The sequence below is a fragment of the Aythya fuligula genome, chromosome Z (assembly GCF_009819795.1).
Source record: "Aythya fuligula isolate bAytFul2 chromosome Z, bAytFul2.pri, whole genome shotgun sequence".
NCBI lineage: Eukaryota > Metazoa > Chordata > Aves > Anseriformes > Anatidae > Aythya > Aythya fuligula.
In genome coordinates this window covers 52,581,903-52,603,371 of record NC_045593.1, presented here as the reverse complement: position 1 = coordinate 52,603,371, position 21,469 = coordinate 52,581,903, and the positions used below count along the sequence as shown (strand labels likewise).

The following is a 21,469-nucleotide window of genomic DNA, read 5'->3' as shown; positions in this document are numbered from 1 at the left end:
AAGATGCAGTTGTGTTCTTATGCATATAGGGTGGGTGGAGAAAAAGCCTCAATATTTGATTTTATTTATTTATATATTCACCTTAATTCTCATTTTAGGGCAAAATGCAACAAGTCAGATGGGGACTGGAAGTTACTATAGCCAGAGCCAGACTTTCTATGGTCAGCATATGGCTCCAAATCCTAAACCAACCAACAAATTTTTCCAGTGCAAGTTCTGTGTGCGCTACTTCCGTTCCAAAAACCTCCTCATAGAGCACACACGCAAGGTTCATGGAACACAGGCTGGGGGGAGCTCAGTGGGGCCACCAACCGCTAGTTCCTTAAATTACAACATCATGATGCATGAAGGGTTTGGCAAAGTTTTCAGTTGCCAGTTCTGCACCTACAAGTCACCCAGGCGTGCGAGGATTATTAAGCACCAGAAAATGTATCACAAAAACAACCTGAAAGAGAGTTCAACTCCCCCTACAGCTGCCACTGCTATATCTGAATCAACATCTGCTTCTGTGCCAGTGCAGGAACCCTGCAAGGAGCTGCCTGCAGAGGTGGTGGAGCGGAGCATTTTGGAGTCCATGGTCAAGCCCCTGACAAAGTCGAGGGGCAACTTTTGCTGTGAATGGTGCAGCTACCAGACACCTCGAAGGGAGCGCTGGTGTGACCACATGATGAAAAAGCACCGCAGTATGGTAAAAATACTGTCAAGCCTGAGGCAGCAACAAGAAGGAACCAGTGCAACTGATGTACAGAACAAGAGTGTCCAGAATGCCTCCCCAAACTCTAACTATATGTCCGTGAATACGACAGGACGTGAGATGTCGAACGCTAATGTCTCAAACTTTAGAAGCTCTATGGGCAATTCCCTTATCAGGCCCAACTCTTCTACATCTTCCAAGTTTTCTTCCGTGTCTTATCCTCAAATGAAGCCTAAGTCACCTCACAACTCGGGCATGGTTAATTTGTCTGACAGATCCCGCTATGGAATTGCTGATATGACAAATTCTTCTGCTGACCTGGAAACAAACAGTATGCTAAATGACTCCAGCTCAGATGAAGAGCTAAATGAAATGGACAGCGAGAATGGCTTGAACTCCATGGATCACCAGACCACAGGAATGTCGGCAGAGCAGCTGATGGGATCTGATGGCAACAAGCTCCTGGAAACAAAGGGGATCCCCTTTAGAAGGTATATGAACAGGTTCCAGTGTCCTTTTTGTCCTTTCCTGACTATGCACCGCCGAAGCATTTCCCGTCACATTGAGAACATCCACCTGTCTGGAAAGACGGCTGTGTACAAGTGTGACGAATGCCCTTTCACTTGCAAGAGTTCATTAAAGCTTGGTGCCCACAAGCAATGTCATACAGGTACAACATCAGACTGGGACACTGTGAACTCTCAGACTGAAAGCATCGCCTCTTCTTTGAACGACAGTGCTGTGTCTTATGAGAGTGGAAATATAAATGGCAGGAAGTCAACTGGGATGATGGAGCCAGTGCAGCAGCAGCAGCAGCAACAACAACAACAGCAGCAATCACCCCAGCCCCATTCACAGCATCCATATAAGTGCACAATGTGCAACTATTCCACCACAACTTTGAAAGGCCTCAGAGTTCATCAGCAGCACAAGCACTCATTCTGTGACAACCTGCCGAAATATGATGGACCACCATCCAACACACCACAAGAGAGCGAGGCAGATGCTCACACCTCTGCCAGCACAGTGAAGAAGAGCCAGACCTCGATCCTTGGGCTGTCATCTAAAAATAACTTTGTTGCAAAGGCCCCTCGGAAGGTGTCAAATGATTTCCCTTTAGATCTCTCACCAGTGAAAAAGAGAACTAGGATTGACGAAATAGCGAGCAACCTGCAGAGCAAAATCAACCAAAACAAACAGCAAGAAGATGCTGTGATTAATGTAGAGGATGATGAGGAAGAGGAGGAAGACAATGAGGTGGAGATAGAAGTTGAGTTAGACAGAGAAGAAGAGCAAACAGAACCAATGATAGATGTTTCCAGTTCTTATGCACCACAGCAAATGTGGGGAAGAGAGGCTAATGATTCCCAGAAGGAGGCAAACTTCAGAAGCTTGCAGCATGATTACAATTCTGCCAATGGAGCAGAGATTGAGCTCACTTTATCAGAAGATGAGGAAGACTATTATTCTTCTGTCAGCATGAAAGAACATCAGAGCCCTAATGCCTCTGTTCTGGGGGGCCAGTCAAACATGTATGGTACTGATCAGAACAATGAGAATGCAGAGTTTAATGACTCTGGCAGGCTTTACTATTGTAAACACTGTGATTTCAGCAACAAATCTGCCCGGAGCGTTAGCACCCACTACCAGCGAATGCACCCCTATATTAAATTCAGCTTTAGATATATCCTGGATCCCAATGATCACAGTGCAGTATACCGGTGTCTTGAGTGCTATATTGACTATACAAACTTTGAAGACCTGCAGCAGCATTATGGAGAGCATCACCCTGAAGCTATGAATGTACTGAACTTTGATCATTCTGATCTGATCTACCGCTGTCGCTTCTGCTCTTACACAAGCCCGAATGTTAGAAGTCTAATGCCACATTACCAAAGAATGCATCCCACCGTGAAAATTAACAATGCAATGATATTTTCAAGCTACGTTGTTGAGCAGCAAGAAGGGCTGAACACAGAGTCTCAGACACTGAGAGAGATCTTGAATTCTGCTCCAAAAACTATGGCAACCTCCACCCCCGTGGCTCGCGGGGCTGGTGTGCCAGCTGGCTTTAACAAAAGTGCCGCCAAGAGTTTTAGTCCTGAATGTGAAAATCAGAAGGAACCTTCCGTCAATACTGTGGTTGTTTATGACTGTGACGTGTGTTCATTTGCAAGCCCTAACATGCATTCAGTTTTGGTTCATTACCAGAAAAAGCACCCCGAAGAAAAAGCATCATATTTCAGAATTCAGAAGACCATGCGTGTTGTCTCTGTTGATAGGGGCTCTGCCCTGGCTCAGATGTCTTTTGAGATGGGGACACCTGTCTCCCCAAAACTGTCCAACTTGGCTTCTCAGCCTCCACCTCCCCCACCACCACCCCCAGACCTTGCTACTGAACTCTACTACTGCAAACACTGTTCATACAGCAACCGCTCAGTTGTTGGAGTGCTTGTCCACTATCAGAAGAGGCACCCAGAGATAAAGGTCACTGCCAAATATATCAGACAGGCACCTCCCACTGCAGCAATGATGAGGGCTGGTGAGCTGCCACCTGGTATTCAGAGGCCACCAGTGTCAATGCAGCAGTTGAGCCGAGGTGGTTCCGAGACCTCTGTGAATCCTCCTGAGAATGAAATGTTTTTCTGCCAGCACTGTGATTATGGAAACAGGACCGTGAAAGGTGTGCTCATTCATTATCAAAAGAAGCATCGCGACTTCAAAGCTAATGCAGATGTGATTAGACAGCATACAGCCACCATTAGAAGCCTTTGTGATCGTAGCCAGAAGAAGTCAACTGGCAACGTGCCTGCTCACACCTCTAGCACCGAACGGGACAAGTCAAAGCTGAGAGCCCTCAAGTGCAGGCAGTGTAGCTATACTTCACCTTACTTCTATGCATTGAGGAAGCATATCAAGAAAGATCACCCGACACTGAAAGCTACAGTCACATCCATTCTCAGATGGGCATTTTTGGATGGCTTGATAGAAGCTGGTTATCACTGTGAATGGTGCATTTATTCACACACAGAGCCAAGTGGTTTGCTTGTGCATTACCAAAGGAGACATCCTGAGCATTACGTTGATTATACTTACATGGCAACTAAACTCTGGGCAGGTCCTGATCCTTCCCCTCCTGCCCTAGTGATGCCAACAGAGGCAAAGTCCTATAAATGCAGAGATTGCATTTTTGAAGCATCTTCCATTTGGGATATTACTAATCACTACCAAGCTTTTCACCCTTGGGCCATGAATGGGGATGAATCTGTGCTGTTAGATATCATTAAGGAGAAAGATGCTGCTGAGAAGTCTGGCACACAGCCTGATGAAGCTGGAATCAGGATGGATTCTGAAGACCAGATAACAACGTCACAGATGGACCAGGATACAGAGTGTGCAGAGGATCCCAGTCTTTCCCAGGAGAAAACGGTGCAGCTGTCTTCTGCAAACCCTGCCATCTCCTCTACTCCATATCAGTGTACAGTTTGCCAGTCTGAATACAACAACTTGCATGGCCTTCTGACACATTATGGCAAAAAGCATCCTGGCATGAAAGTGAAAGCTGCAGATTTTGCTCAGGATATAGACATTAACCCAGGGGCTGTATATAAGTGTAGACATTGCCCATACATTAACACACGCATTCATGGCGTTCTCACACACTACCAGAAACGGCACCCATCAATAAAGGTCACTGCTGAAGACTTTGTGCATGATGTGGAGCAGTCAAATGATATTGCTCAGAATGATGTGGAAGAGACGAGCAGGATTTTCAAGCAAGGCTATGGTGCTTACAGGTGCAAGCTGTGCCCTTATACCCATGGTACACTGGAGAAGCTCAAAATTCACTATGAGAAATACCACAATCAACCTGAATTTGATGTTTTTGCCCAGTCACCACCAAAGGTGTCTGCCTCACTGGAGCCAGACATGGTGACTGAAATCAAGGCCTCCCCAGAAATTGCTGCTGAGGATGTTGGAGAAATCTCTGTTGCAGCACCTCATTTCTCCAGTTCTCATTTAGTGTCTCACACAGTTTTCCGGTGTCAGCTCTGCAAATATTTCTGCTCTACCCGGAAGGGGATAGCGAGGCACTACCGCATCAAACATAACAATGTACGGGCACAGCCAGAGGGCAAGAACAACCTCTTCAAATGTGCTTTATGTTCCTACACCAACCCTATCCGCAAAGGGCTTGCGGCACACTACCAGAAAAGACATGACATTGATGCTTACTACACTCACTGCTTAGCAGCCTCCAGGACAGTAAGCGACAAACCCAATAAAGTGATCATTCCATCTCCTCCCAAAGATGACACTCCTCAGTTGAGTGAGGAGCTGAGAAGGGCTGTAGAGAAGAAGAAATGCTCGCTTTGTTCCTTCCAGTCCTTCAGCAAAAAGGGTATTGTGTCTCACTACATGAAGCGTCACCCTGGTGTTTTCCCGAAGAAGCAGCATGCAAGCAAACTGGGGGGTTACTTCACTGCCGTATATGCCGATGAGCATGAAAAGCCAACTCCAACTGAGGAGAGGAATGAATTTGAGAAGCCTGAGGTGGAGAGTGAGGCTCAGGAAATTGAGTGGCTTCCATTCAGGTGCATAAAATGTTTCAAGCTGTCCTTCAGCACAGCAGAGCTGCTGTGCATGCATTACACTGACCACCACAGCAAGGATTTGAAGAGAGACTTTACCATACTGGGAAGTGGCACCCGCTCTCAGAATGCTGTCTACCAGTGCAAGCACTGTGATATGAAATTGCATAGCACGGCAGAGCTGACTGCACACTTGAATGGTCACAACGAGGAATTCCAGAAGCGTGCCAAACGTCAGGAGAGGAGGAAGCAGCTTCTGAGCAAGCAAAAATATGCAGATGGTGCTTTTGCAGATTTCAAACAAGAGAGGGTAAGGATCTCTGTGTCTGGTCTCTTTCCCTCTTCTCCCTGCCCTGCCAGGGGAAAGAAACAAAAACACTACCCTTCTGCACCCCAAGAGGCTGCCTATTACTAATGCCCACTTGCATGTTCTCTTTGACAGCCAAATGACCACAGGCTAATGAATGACTCAGTGTGTCAGTGAGCTCCATAAGTCAATTATACATTCTGCTTTAATTTCCTCATCCTTTCCTTCATCCTCCACCCCTCCCTAGGTTCCATGGGAAGCCCTATCCTTTCCTACTGCTATTTTCTGTATCTCCTTCCCTTCCTCCCACCCTTCTGGAAGGCCATCTGTATCTGACAGTTCCTAGTTCTTGTGTTGCAAGGCTGCCATTTACTTTGTTGCATACTCTTCACAAAATGTCCAATTTCCTTTTTAAGAGTACCTCTGAGTAACGCGTCAGTTTACTTCTCAAGCTCATCTCTTCCAGTGTGTTCACTGATAAAGCGCTCAATATTAACATGACACGAATCTATCTGATGACTGAAGCTTTGGACTAGTGCACCATCACTGGAAGACCAAATTGTGTTCTTTTTCCTGCTCGCTCACTCCCTTCATTCTGCTTTGATTTGGAATATAGTTGCTGCAGAAAAGCCCCTCACAGCTGTTGGGGATGTGGTGGGGTCGTGAAAGAGCAGTTTAAGGCCAGATTGAATAGTCTTCTGGAGAACCACTGTTATGCAAGACCTGAAGGTCTCTCCTGCACAGATGCCTTGCCCACTTGTTCTAGAGGCAGTGATAGACATCAACAAAAATTGGTCTTACAGTCCTGCAAAACAGGACATGTGCATATCAAACATAATTTCCCTTCAGCTGCAAAATCTGGCCTGCATTTCTAAAAATGAGATATCAAAGCCCAATTTAGCATACGAATTGATTTATGCTTGTGTACTCATAGGCTTTTGGGCACTTGGAAGATGTTTCAAAACTTAAAGAGCGGAAAGTGGTTGGCTACAAATGTAAATTTTGTGTGGAAGTCCATCCAACACTTCGAGCCATCTGTAATCACCTCCGCAAGCATGTCCAGTATGGAAATGTCTCTTCTGTGTCAGCTACAGTAAAGGTGAGAATTTTAAAACTGTAATTAAACCTTTTAACATTGTTTAAAATGAAGGACTCGTTGAAAACCTGCTCTTGTGAAGTTGAATGGATTTTGAGCTGGGTGTTTTAGTTCAGTGTAATGTTTCAGTCATTTAAACATTAAGTTTCTTCAGTGTATTTGGTTTATTTTAAGATGTTTTAACTTTTTTCCACTCTTGATCTAGGGGCACGAAGACTATTTAATTCTCATTTCTTCTCAGCCACAAAGGAATTGATGTCGTTGATGACCGAAAGACTTGGTTTATGAGCAGGAGGCTTTCTCTCAGCTATTCTGGGCTACATTTCTGCTTAGTTAAAACATAAAAGACCTGCTTTCCTTTTTTGTTTGTTTTTGTTTTTGTTTCTTCTTTTAAGAAGAGTAAGTGTGCGTTCAAATGGGTGAATTGTGAACTTGCTTATGGTATACCTTTGCACATGAAATTTTGGGTCCAGAGGAGGGCCACGAAGATGATCAGAGGGCTGGAGCACCTCTCCTATGAAGACAGGCTGAGAGACCTGGGGATGTTCAGCCTGAAGAAGAGAAGGCTCTGGGGAGACCTCATTGCAGCTTTTCAATAGCTGAAGGGGGCTTATAAAAAAGATGGAGAGCAACTCTTTGCTTGGGCAGACAATGACAAGATGAGGGAGAATGCCTTTAAATTAAAAGATGGTAGATTTAGATTAGATGTTAGGAGGAAATTCTTCATTCTGTAAGTGGTGAGGCAGTGGACCCGGTTGCTTAGAGAAACTGTGGTTGCCCCATCCCTCAAAGTGTTCAAGACCAGGTTGGATGAGGCCCTGGGCAACCTGTTCTAGTGGGAGGTGTCCCTGCTCATGGGAGGGGGGTTGGAACTAGATGACCTTTAAGGTTCCTTCCAACCCAAGCTGTTCTACGGTTCTCTGATTTCCTTACTGGCTCCAGACAAAACATTGAAACGGCCAGCTGAGATGGTGGTACCATTCAGGTGATTAGTTGTAAAAGTTGTTCCTTTCTCCCTGTGAAAGAGAACATCTTCTAGGACATCTCCAAGGATAGACCATGCTCCACAGACTGATTTCCACGGTATTGTAAGGGGCAGTGCAGGTGCAATAAAGCTGCAGGAGCTAGGTCTGTATTCCTTTTCCTTGTGCTCCTGCTGCAGGTTTCAGTGCCTGACTTAGGGTGCCTCTTTTGTGACACTAGCTGTGTGCTTTGAGGAAACTCATGCAGCCTCAGAGAGATTTAATTGCCCTCCCATGTGCCTTTTTTTTTTTTAATCTTACCTTACTGCTAATAGACAGTGATGTTTCCCTCCTATCAGACCATTTCCTCTCCTCCCAGCTTCTCACATGAAGTTATGAAGTTAATGTGGGGTCAATGCCATCTTTTGAATAAATAGATGTTATGCAGCAGGGAACAAAAGTTGAAATCCAAGGCTGAAAGAACATGATGCAGATATTCTTACGGGTTTTTAAAGTTGCTGCAAATACACATGCTTTAGTTAGAAGAGAGAAAGGACAGATCAGTTAAGAAAAGGAATAAGAAAAGACCTTTTCTGTTTGCTTTTTGTTTTTAAGAAGGATTCTGGGATCTTAGAGCACCTGCTTCTTTCTTATGAATTTGACACTGATGGGCAAAGTCTATGTGGTAAGACGGACTACTCTATCAGTCTGTAAAGTAGCTACACTATAAGCTAGAGCAATATAAACTAAAATGAACTTGCTCTATACCATACTAAGGTTTCACTGATAAAGTCTAGAAGATTCATATAAATACTATTGAGAGAGAGTTGATTTAGTTTCTGATCTCTTTGCATTCATTATTTTATTGTGCAGAGAGATTTTTTTTTAACATGTATGTATACATACAATTACCTCTTCCACTCCCGAGAATAGGCTCTTTTTTCAGAAAGCCATTAATATGGAGCTTGTGTAGGGATATATTTAGAAAAACAGCGTAGTGGGAAACCTAGGAATTAAGATGAACACGTGGGAAAGCCTGAAGGGCAGAAGGGTGAGAGAATTGATGGCTTTGGGGGGGTATGTGTTTTTTAGCAGGAAGCTGAAGATTCTTCAAACACAACTTTGGAGGGTTGTGAGGGAGCCAAAGACCCTGGCATTGTGGAATTTACAGAAGCTGAATCTGGAGCATCCTTGGAAGATGAAACCAGGCCTGGGGGCTACCACTGCAGCCAGTGTGACCGGGTTTTGATGTCTATGCAGGGTCTGCGATCTCACGAGAGGAGTCACTTGGCTCTGGCCATGTTTACCCGGGAAGACAAGTACAGCTGCCAGTATTGCTCCTTTGTCTCTGCTTTCAGGCACAAGTAAGTTCTGGCTTTTATTTTTGTTTTCAAAAGAAGCACAGATTAGCACTACTGTTCTATAGGTTGACAGTGAAGAGGAGTACACTCAACTTGATTTTTAGCAACCATTTTCTCAGCATTTAGGTATCTTATGTGCTGCAAACCCTTTAGCCATCATTACTTGTAACTGCTTCTAAAATGTCACATCTTTATATCTTCTTGAATTTATTTAAGCCCCTTTTTGTTGCATGTAGGGGAAAAAGCATGCAATCCAAATAATACAACTCTTTTCAGTAGGTACACATTGAAGCTTACCACTTATGAAGCCATGTCAAATGTATGAGACCTAACAGGTCAAGAAGAGAAGTATGTTTCTTTTTAATCGTTAATACGCAATGAACTTCTGCTGCACACAATTACGCGTTTGTAACTACTACAACTCCTTGATCATTGAGTTTTCATATCTAATGTTAAATAGCTATCATAAGATTCCTTAAAAATAGATTTTTTTCCTTAATCATGGTGTGCAATTTCACTCTAAAATATTTCAATTTCACACCAGCATGGTATACTTATGATTCCATCAGTTGTTTCCTTGTCTCATGCAGCATGTGAAAAATTTGTAGTCATCAAAAATAGTTGGAATTCTTATGATTTTGTTCCTACAGGTTGAGTTCGCCATCAGATGGGTAGTTATTAAAATTCTTACCATCACACACACACGTACATATATATACACACACACACACAAATATATATATATTTGTATATATATATATATATATATATATATATATATATAAACCTTCCCCCAAAAAATGGAGTATGTTGGACTGACACACAGAGTTTTCTGTGTGACATGTATCATATGTGACACACATTTTTCTAGTTTCTTGGTAAAGAGCTGCTCCTTTACCATTTTAACAAAAGAAGAGATGATTAACATGCTCATTCAACATAGACATTTTGTAGCACTATCAACAGCACTCTCAAATTTGTTCAATGTGTTGCTGTTTTGCCTTTAAATGTATGTGGGAGACAAGCACAATACAAAGTGTTTTTATACTCCTTACACTGGAAACCGAGTTTTCTACTAGTGTCATGACAAACTGATGCCACAGTTTGGTGTGCCATGTTAGAAAGATCCATAGGGTGGGGGAAGCATGGATACTACTGTGCATACGCCACCCATCTTTGTTGAGGCCAACAATGGGGATGTCCTGACCTCTCTTGTCTCACAAAGCCAAGCCTGCTGTTTGCCTAGTAAATTGGTTTGCTTCCAAAATCAGACTTGTGTTGAGTTTTGTCTCTGGTTACTCTGTTTTCTACCTAGGAAATGAATAAAGTATTATCCTACAAGTAGAAGGATTGGAAGTCAGAAAGTAGTGAATAGCAGCAAAGAACACTACAGTTACCACCTAGTTTGATAATAGGTGCTGTTGCTATTGTTGAGGTGGTCTGCTTTATCTTTTATTTTTGATCCCGATGCAACTGTTGTCTTGAGAGATTAAGTTCATGAAAGAAACCAAACCAGTGTTTAATTGACACACTGTTTTCCTGAATCTTACCAAAACTTAAAAACGTGCCCTTGGAAGAATTGTGCTGGCAACATATGTGGTCATGAATACAGTTTTAAATATTATAATGTTGAACATCTTAAGGTATGTATTTTAGAATAGCTTAGACGTGTTATACACATCTTTGACAGTGTGCTTTAATTGTTCAGCAAGCTCATTGCCTATCAGCTGTTTAAAACATGTTTTAATATTTGCTACAAGTATTTGCTGCAAGCATTCAGTATCTTACTATTTGAGAGATTTCATGGAATCATTTAGGTTGGAAAAGACCTCTAAGATCAAGTCCAACCTTTAACCTAGCACTGTCAAGTCTGCAATTAAACTATGTCCCTAAGCACCACATCTGCGTGACTTTTAAATGCCTCGAGGGATGGTGACTCAACCACTTCCCTGGCAGCCTGTTTGAATGCTTCACAACCCTTTCAGTGAAGAAACTTTTCCTAATATCCAACCCAAATCTTCCCTGACAACTCTGAGGCCATTTCTTCTTGTCCTACTGTTTGTTGCTTGGGAGAAGAGACCAACCCCCACCTCGCTACAGCCTCCTTTCAGGTAGTTGTAGAGAGTGATAAGGTCTCCCCTGAGCCTTCTTTTCTTTAGGTTGAGTAACCCTAGTTCTCTCAGCCAGTCCTCATAAGGCATGTTCTCTAGACCCTTCATCAGCTTTGTTGCCCTTCGTTGGACATGCTCCAGCACCTCAATGTCTTTCTTGTAGTGAGGGACCCAAAACTGAATGCACTATTCAAGCTGCGGCCTCAACAAAGCCAAGTACAGAGGAACAATCACTTACCTAGTCCTTCTGGCCATGCTACTTCTGACACAAGCCAGGATGCTGCTGGCCTTGGCCACCAGAGCTGGCTTGTATTCAGCTGGCGATCAACCGATAGCTCCAGACCCTTTTCCACTGGCCAGCTTTCCAGCCACTCTTCACCCAGCCTGTAGTGTTGGATGGGGTTGTTGTGCCCCAGCTACATGACCTGGCACTTGGCCTTGTTGAACTTCATACAGTTGGCCTTGGCCCATTGATCCAGCCTATCCAGATCCCTCTGTAGAGCCTTCCTACCCTCAAGCTGTTTAACACTCCCTCCTAACTTGGTGTCATCTGTGAAATTACAAAGGGTGCACTTGATCTCTTTGTCTAGATCATTGATAAACATATTAAAAAGAACTGGTCCCAGTACTGAGCCTTGGCGGACACCACTTGTGACCAGCTGCCAACTGGATTTAACTCCACTTACAACTCTTTGGACCCAGCCAGTTTTTCACTCAGCAGAGCATATGCCTATCCAGGCCATGAGCAGCCAGTTTTTCCGGGAGAATGCTGTGGGAAACAGGGTCAAAAGCTTTCCTGAGGTCTACGTAGACAACATCCACAGCATTTCTCTCATCTACTAAGCAGGTCACCTTGTGGCAGAACGAGATCAGGTTAGCCACAGTTTCATAAACCACTGCTGACTGGGCCTGATCACCTGGTTATCCTGTATGTGCTATATGATGGCAGTCAGGATGATCTACTCCATAATCTTTGCTGGCACTGAGGTCAGACTGACAGGCCAGTACATTCACTGGATTCTCCTTCGAGCCTTTCCTGGAGTTTTGCATCACACTTGCTTCCTCCATCCAACTGGCATCTCCCAGGCTAGCCCCAGGACTGCTGATAAATGATGGAAAGTGGCTGGGTGAACACTTTTTCCAGCTCCCTCATTACCCTTGGGTGATCCCATTCGGCCCCATAGACTTGTATGTGTCTAAGATGTGTAGCAGGTCGCTAACCATTTTGTCTTGGATTATGGGGGCTTCATTCTGCTTCCTATCCCTATGTTCCAGCTCAGGGGTATGGGAACCCCTTTTGCATTTAAGACTTACATTTTCAAGAGTGTCCAGCCTTCCTGGACACCTTTGCCCTTCAGGACTGCCTCCCAAGGGACTTCACCAACCACTCTTCTAAGCAGGCTGTCTGTACTCTGGAAGTCCAGGGTGGCAGTTCCACTAACCTCCTTCTTTACTTTTCCAAGAATTGAAAACTATCATTTTGTGATCACTATGCCCAAGACAGCCTCCAGCCTTCACATCACCCTCAAGTCCTTCTTTGTGCACAAGCAAATTGTACAGTAGGGCGCCGTCCCTTGTTGACTCACTCATCAGCTCAGTCAGGAAGTTATCTTCCATGGACTCCAGGAACTTTGTCAGCCTGGTTGGATGGTCTTTAACAGAAATCCACCATGACATCTGCCTTGTTGGCCTTCCCCCTGATTTTTACCCATAAGCACTCAACTCTGTTTTCACCATCATGAAACTCAAGACAGTCAAACCACTCCCTAACATACAGGGCTCACCACTGACTCTCTAGCATCAGAAGAATTTATAGCCATTCTTTGCAGTACTCCAGTCATCCCACCATATTTCTGTGATGGCAACTATATTCGTTTTCCTGCTGCACAATGGCTTCCAGTTCTTCCTGTTTGTTGCTCATGTTGTGTTCATTGGTGTAGATGCACTTCAATTGGGCTACTGATTCTGTCACCTTTTGGGGGGAAGAAGTTTTAATTACTATGTGACCATTCTCAGGCACTTCAGTGATGTCACCCATCAACAATATCTCTTGTGCCTTTTCTGTCACATGGCTCTCCATCCCCTAACGTTGCTGGGATGGCAGACCATAGGACCTTGCTAGCACGCTGTCCCACAACCACTGGTATGTTGACCTCAGACTTGTCTCTAGTGAGCCTGGTTTTATCCATTTCCCCCTTCAAATCTACTTTAAATCTCCCTCAGTGAGCTTTGGTAACTCCTGTGCAAAAATTCTTTTCCCCCTTTGAGATGGGTCTACCCCATCTGTTGCCAGCAGACCTGGTATCCTGTACAACAACCCATGATCCAAAGTCCTGCCAGTGATACGAGGCTCAGAGCCAGGTATTGACCTGCTGATTCTTCCTGTTTCTCCCCTCATCATTCCCTGCAACTGGAGGGATAGGGGAGAATGCTACTTGTGCTCCTGATCCCTTAACCAGTTGGCACAAGGCTCTGAAGTCTCTCTTGATTGCCCTCAGACTTTGAAACTTCAGCGTTACTAGCCTGAAAAATCAATAATGGATAATAACCTGAGGGCTGCATCAGACAGAGTAGGAAGCTTTGTCTTCACAACTTTAATTGGGGTCCCAATGAAGCAGCAGATGTCCCTAAGAAGTGGGTCCAGTCTGCATATTGAGACATCTTTTCCTATTTCTCTGGAAAAGCTGAACAGTTTGTCATGCTGCAAACTTCATCCTGGATTTGTTTTAAGTTGTATTTATTTGAAGCGGCCCTGAGAGGGACATAAGTTTATTTCTATTTTTTTTTTTTTTTTTTTTTTTTTTTTAAACCATCAGATTTTTGAAGACACAGACTTTAGTGTTAGGTCTTGTAAACAGGGATGTTCTGGTTTAAGCTCTGTCAGTGTGGGACTAAAGATCCCATGACAATCTGTGTAGTGAGAGAGGGCTGGAACAGCCTGCGCTTGATTCCATGTTGATATTCAGTAAAGAAGAACGTGATGATTTAGGTAAAACAAGGAAATAAGCCTAAAATATGTCTAGAATAAGGTGGCAAGTGGGGGACAGTTCTGTCAAATTACTACTCCTACAGCCCTCTCTAACTACCTTTTTGTTCTATCGCCACGTGTAAGGAGACTCAAGCGAAAACTAGATCACAAAGCATTAATGTTTCCAGGGAAGAGGCTGTACTGGAAATGTTTACAACACAAGCTGAAGCTACTTACTTACCACCTGGAGACTGTGAACTCTTGACTGTGAGACACAGCATAGAAACTGCAGAGCTCTGCAGGACTTTAGAATGAATTTGATCTTTTGGTAAAAACTGTGGCAATGTCCTTTTTTTTTCTTTCCTTTTTTTTTTTTTTTTTTTTTCCCCCATCTAAATTTTACTGAACTGTTAAAAGAAGCTGTGGAGAGAGAGCAGGTTCTGATCACACCCTGGTTATCAAGCTGTCAGTAGCTTCCAGTTTCCCTGAAGAAAGTAGAGGCTGGTCTTAGCCACCCCTTCTTCTCTTGTTGAGCTTTGTGCAGCATATCCCACTCTGTTCTGCCTGAAACTCTGTTGCCTTTTAATCCTGGAACTCATCAACTGCAGCCTGCTGGCACCCTCCCCAGAGCAGGATCTCTAATCTGCTTTTGCTGCTGTAACCAAAAGTCTTCCTCATTAAAGCTGGTCAAAAATATCTTTTTTTTATTTTTCCTTTTTCTCTCCTCTCTTTTTTTTTTTTTTTTTTTTTCAAGAGGACAAAGGGGGGCATACTTCCACAAAAATGTTTCCAAGGAAAAATATTCTGTAATGATAATTTTACTGTTTTCATCTGCTACTTGTTTCTTTCAACTGTTCCTTTAAGTCTAAATCAGGTATAATTTAATTTATACTAATTTTGCACTAGAAGTTATTTAAGAGGCTTGCTTTCTGCATAACAGAATTGGTGTCAGCTCTGCTCCTTTTCCTCAAATTAGATTCTACTTTATCTGTAGGTAGACCTGTTGAATTTAAAGAGATTGTATGAGAAATTGTAATTGAGCCTGGTTTGGCTCTTATTTAATTAATGCTGTAACTGTTTTGCCTTGCATCTGAAGGAATAGTTGAAATTATTTACCTTTTTGTGTTTCCCTTTTTTGTCTTTCTCTTTTCAAGTCTGGATCGTCACATGCAGACCCACCATGGACATCATAAGCCGTTCCGTTGCAAGTTGTGCCCATTCAAGTCCTCTTATAATAGCCGCCTGAAAACCCATATACTCAAGGCTCATGCTGGTAAGTTTTCTCTCCCAGTTTTGCAGTGCAGCAGCAGAAATGGCCCATGTATTCTTGTTGCTGATGAGAGATGCTGGTTCGAGTCACGTGTTTTGTCACCAGATTTGGGTAAGATTTCAATGGCAAGTCAGGATTGGCCAACCTGTGCACCTATTGGAATCAGTAGAAATTTGGATAACATTTTCAGAAAGAAAAAAATTATAAAACTGTGATGAGTACTTCTAGAAATTTTTCCTTTTCTTCTGATTTCATTTTTGTAAATGATTTGTTCTTATTATGCTTGCATGTTTCCAGGTAAATCTAGTCAGCTTATACCACTGTCTGAACTTTGCTCTATTATGTTTGTATTTATGTTTGTGCTTTAAGTGGGAAAACAGTTGTGGACTGAATCTTGGTTTTGGTGGATTCCTATGCTGGCTTTCATGGTAAAGCCAAACACTGGAAGTTTTGGGATTCAAGTCTGTGTTCAGCAGACTGAGAACATCATCATTCCATTATTGCACATGGAAATTTATCTTGGAGTTCTCTGTATTGCAGTACAGAATCCATACAAGTGAGCATGCAAACATGCTTCTATTAAACAAGAACTGGGAAGGTGATATATCATACAAGATAGATCACCACAGAGTATTGCACATGTGATTGTTAAAAAACTTGATGCTCAAAATATCCTGGTAGGTGTCTTGTCTTCACTCCATGGCCCTAGATTCTTGGCAGTGTCATGCATCATGCATTGAAAAGTTATCAGAAAACTGGAGGCAAGAACCGCTGTTTCTGTCTGCAATTGTTGCATCTTCCTGGATAACAGACAAAAAAACGAACCCCAAACCACTGTCCAGACATCCACTCTGATACACATGACATACTATTGGCTGATCTAAAAGACTGCAAAGTAGATCAGTTGTTTCCAACTCACGTGCAGAAACTACTGGCACAGATAACAAAGGTCTAGAAGTACATTCCTTTATTATTTGTTCACATCTTGTTATATTCAAGATGGTATGGAGGAGGAAGATGTGAAAATGAGGAGAAAAGATAGGAGGAATTCATAACTGTCTGATAATTTTTAATAAAGGTAATTATCACCCTTGATCCAAGACACTTTTTGTCTACAAAATGTAGGAGGGATTGTTGGTCTTTCTTGTACTCCATTTCCTATGCTGGTTTCAGATTTCACAGAGCTTCTGCTAGGACCCTTCTCTGTACTTGGATGGGTGTTGTGGATTAGCTTGTCTATTGCCAACCTCATCTGTATATGACTATGGCATTCTCTACTTCCAAAGCAGTCCAACTACATGCAGCAGTTTCAGTTTATAGAATCCCACATCCTGTACAGAGATGACATGTTTCTTCATCTTCACCAACCATAAAATGTTTTCTCTACGCTATTGTAAAGCCGGGCTTCTTTGTGTTACTGTGTTCAAACCTGCCAGATTTTTAGATCTGAAGTTTGCATGCAACTGATATTTACTTCACACTCCTCTTCATGTAGGTTATTGATTTACTTAGTATGAAGTCATGCTATTGAACTTGATTAGTGGACACTCCTCGAAGGGCCATGTTTTGCATCATACAAGAACACAATTTCATGGTTGCCTAGATAGTGTTTTGCACAATGACTTGTGTAATAGGGTTTTCAGAGGCTTATGATCTGTTTCTGCCTCAGTCCATTTCTACCAAATTTTCACATCACAGAAAATTGCTCAGATGTTTTTCAGTCAGAGATTTGCTTTGTTGTGTATTGAGTCAGTCCTTCAGAAATATATGATAGTGAATAAACATTCTATGAAAACTTCTCCTCAGACTCCCCAGTTTTTCAGTGACACAGTGGTTCTCTGAACCTCTTTTGTTAACATTTTTTCTCTGTTGTCAATCTTCTCATTATCAGTTTGTTTAGAAGTAGAAATTTCTGTGCCCCTTTATTCATTTATCTAGTCTCCTGGAGATCTTTTAAAATGCACTAAAATCCCAGATCCTGAAGTGGAAGAGTATTGGCCCTGTTTGCATTCTACATAATCTGAAATGTAATGCTCCAAGTATATATCAAGTGCTGAGAGTACTCTCCCCTACTGCCCCCTGAAAATTTTAGATGTATTTATTTGTATGTATATTTATACAATATTTTTTATGAAATGAAAAACTGGCAGTTGAAAACATGCAAAGTCTTATATTGAGTCAAACTGTAGTCTTGCCTCTAGAAGCTACTACATCCTTTCATGTTGAAGTCTACCTGAACTGTTATTGATGGATAGCACGTATATTTTTTAGTCGTGTCCAGCCTTCTTAATATGTAATCATCGTCTTTCCTTGAATGTCTTGTGATGCTTATAAGTTCATGGTTGTTGCCTACCATTGTCCGGCAATTTCTTAAACTGTGAAGGTTTATATCTGAATCTCGCTGGTATCTTATACTTTGGGAGTTTATTGTGGCATTACATTCTTGTGTTCCATTAAGCAGCTTGTTGTACATGCTATCCAAAAAGTGCTTTATTTCTGTTTGTATAAAGGTAATACATAACTGATGTAATATGCAGGTGAGAAATACCATTTGAAGAAATGGGACAATTTCTTGTTTTACTTCTTCAGAGTCTGTGATCTATTCTCTTTCAGATGTACCAAAAGAGTCTTTTTAAGTTTATGTTTTGTCCCCATGATTAGCATAGTTTTTCAGAAAGAGAGGGTTGGGAGTTATTTTTTTTTTTTTTGTAAGATGGTTGCTGATTTTTTCAGGTGTGCTTATTCTGACTTGTAATATGCATGTTTACACATGCTGTTTTGGTTCATATATTTGTGGTGTTGGAAATGATGCTATTTGAGAATCCTGCTTGCTAAATTTGAGAGATGGAAAACATTTTCTGCCTTGTTCATTACCAGAGCCCTTGGTCTGCTGTACTGTTCATGAATATTTTACTCCAATATGAGTTGTGGCTCTTTATATACAGCTCATATGTGGCCAGTGTACATGGAAGTGGTACTTCCAAAACAACAACTTGGCACCTGTTACTATCACATTGTTTGTGTTGGGAGAGTTTCACTTTGTGTTCCAATTGCCTCCATGCTTAATGCAAAACAAATCTTATCTCAAGATTTGTTTCCCCTGGTTTGCTGTCTCTGTAGCTTGGAATGTATTCAAAATTAAGTTCACTACTGTTCATTACTTCTTTTCTTTCACTTCTTTTATTAGTGCTTTCTCATAACACACATAGCCCTACAGATACGCGCTGTTCTTGGTATTGCCATGTTCACTTCTTGTTGTAAAACAACTTTGACTTTGTTACCAGTTCTGTGGAGATTATTCCTGCCTAATGGGAAATTTTTGATAAGGAGAAAATGTGACGTTCCCCAAATGTAATTTTTTTTTGTTTTGCTTTGTTCATTTGTTTGTTTGTCTTTGGTTTTCTGAGGAACCTTTGATATAATTTTGTAGTATCCTTCTTTGTTCTTTAATAATGATGCTGAACGTGCTGCATGCAGAAACAAGTGATTTCACTCTCTATAGCTGCTGTGCTCCCAAAAAAGTTTGGAAAGCTATAGTTAAGTGACTCCATTTTCATCTCAGAGTTTGTTTTCTTCTCATACCATGCAACACAGGCATGCTAATAGTCTGGTCTCTGTTTTTTTGACATCAGTCACTTCACAAGGATCTGCAGTTGTCCAAAAGCAATACTTTGTTCCAAAGCAGGTGTCTGTACCCACAGACTTCAGGCTGCTCCAACAAGGAGGTGCACGTACCTTGTTCTCTTTGGGATCAATCTAGTGCTGAAGGAATCCATGTGAACTTTACTTCCAAGTTCAATAGGAGAAGTATGGGGACCCCATTTTGTTTCTTTTGTGAGCTGATGACTTGCCTGTATTTCGCTCACCCAGGTGAACATGCCTACAAATGTTCCTCCTGCTCATTTTCCACCATGACAATCAGCCAGCTGAAAGAGCACTCCTTGAAAGTGCATGGGAAAGCACTGACACTACCAAGACCCCGCATTGTCAACCTTGCAGCCTCACACGCCCACCACACCTCCAAGAACCACACTCCTGCTGAAGAAGTGGAGGACTCTAATGGTAAGAGGTGCCTCAGAGCAAGAATTTAATTTTCTAAGGTGCCACTTAATATATTGATTACAAAAAAAAAAAAAAAAAAAAAAGAAAACCAGCAGGCAGCTTGTCCAAAAAGCAACTTCATTTGATTATTAATAAAAATCTGAAGTTGCATCAAAACCAAGAATAAACGTGGTGTTTTGGGTCATGACCTTCACCAGTGCATACCTCATTAACTTGTCCTGTCACCAGTTGACTTTGGAATATATCAGTGCTGGCTTTACTTCTTAGGAAAGATTTAAGTTGCAGAAAATTTTCAAATGTAGAACTCCTATTGATAACCAGTGGGAAAGGAATCATATAATTCCATCCATGCACCTGAAAAACAGTTCTTTGTCCTGTTGGAGAACTTCAATGAAACCATATGATTAAGCTTAAAATGCAGACCTGTAGTGATAATAAAAACTTAAATAAAATAAATAAAAAATAATAAAATTCTTGCTCTTGCTACAGAGGACACAAACAGTACCTCCAGATACTAGGCTGCATCTGCAAGAGTGAGAAACTGTTTCTTTCCTACACTTTTCTTCAAACCTGTTCACCTAGTGCTAGGGAAGTACATAGAAGATATTTAAAAAGCAGGAGAGGAAGGGTGCTGTGAACAGAGAAAAGAGACTTCTAGAAAAAAAAAATGTTGTGTGGTATCATAGAAAGTGTTAAGACTTTTTAATGGGTAGCTTAAGAGGCAAGTTTTGGGTGTCACTTCCTTGCAATCAAGAGAATTGGTCTTTGGGCAAAAAAAATGTTGATTCCTAGATGAGTTGCGTTAAATGGGTAGAGAATGTAGGTGAATATAAAGAAAAGTTTGAGATCTGCAGATGTTCAGGGAACTGGCATGAGAGGTATTAGAAAAGGAGGGAAAAATCCAGAAGTTTGCCAGGTTCTTGATGGATTTGTTTGTTTTTGTTTTGTTTCTTGGTAAAAACCTTTTTTTTTTTTTTTTTTCCTTTTTTCCTTCATTACTGGCAAAATGAGGGGGGATGTTCTGAATACTATCAGTAGTCATTTTGTAGCATTTCTGATCTCCCATCTTCCTTTCTTTCATTTCTCTCCTAAAAAAAAAAGTGTGAAATGATAAAGTGAAAGATAAGAAGGAAGTTCAGAAAACGGCAGAAAGGAATTTAAAGAAAAAAAAAATTGGCATAGAAACACTTAGTTGAAGAAAAAGAGAGAAGTGAATAATATTTTTGTGGTTAAGCAAGTCACTTCTGGGGTCAGAATCAGAATCTTTATCAAACGATTTTGACCAGCTGCTCTCAGACTGCCTTTTGTAAAAGGGTTGTCTGGAACAGTATGATGGAGACTTACTAACTGAGCTTTTATTTTTGCTAATGCTAGCTTAAGCTAATCCAACAAGCAGAGTACATCTTGTGATTGTATTCTGCTTTTTAATTGCTAAAAAAAAAATCAGCTGCTGACTTTCAAGAAGTAGAGAATAATTTTTAGTGGCTGTCCTACTCTTCACTGTGTATTAGCAATCTTTTAGTGGTATTGAGACATACAGAAGGACAGTATTTGAATTTGGAAAAAATGGTACACTTACACCTTTTTTGCTTATCCCATAGCTCAAAGTCATGATTAGTGAAGTAAAAATTTCAAGTGCAGAAGTCAAAAATTCAAGTAAAGAATATGATTTTATAATCTTTAATATAAATTCTTCCTAAAGTAAATAAAAGGAGATGAATCTGTTAACAAAAACACCTTATGAGGTTGACTCTGTTACCTAGATTTGTATTGCAGCCAGAGACCAAGGCAGAATTTGTCCCAATTAGCTTGATCATCTTTAAACAGGGTTAGTGGTTAAGTCACTTTGACAATAATAGAAGCCACCCACTGGGGAGCTAGTCATATGAGTACAGGTGTTATAATAATAGTGTTAACATTTTCAGCATTGTTTGAGGAAGGAATAACCTGATTTAATTAATTTTTTTTTTTCATTAGGAAGTTGGCTGTAGATCAAGGTAATGGCAGAGGCTCTTATGACATCATTTATTTTTGGTTTTTAAAAGG

General features: G+C 41.6%; 1 protein-coding gene across 5 annotated transcripts in view; it reads left to right on the top strand.

The window, feature by feature from the left end:
• ZNF462 (zinc finger protein 462) overlaps positions 1–21,469 on the top strand; it is a 93,641-nt gene that overhangs the window by 40,707 nt on the left and 31,465 nt on the right. For 3 of the 5 annotated variants that reach the window (XM_032205755.1, XM_032205756.1, XM_032205757.1), the window contains exons 3-7: positions 99–5,596; positions 6,528–6,692; positions 8,912–9,015; positions 15,246–15,364; positions 19,232–19,423. In XM_032205755.1, coding sequence (XP_032061646.1) covers positions 99–5,596; positions 6,528–6,692; positions 8,912–9,015; positions 15,246–15,364; positions 19,232–19,423 — 6,078 coding nt within the window. The remainder of the gene's footprint in view (positions 1–98; positions 5,597–6,527; positions 6,693–8,911; positions 9,016–15,245; positions 15,365–19,231; positions 19,424–21,469) is intronic. The other 2 variants (XM_032205759.1, XM_032205758.1) reach the window with 1 other exon arrangement.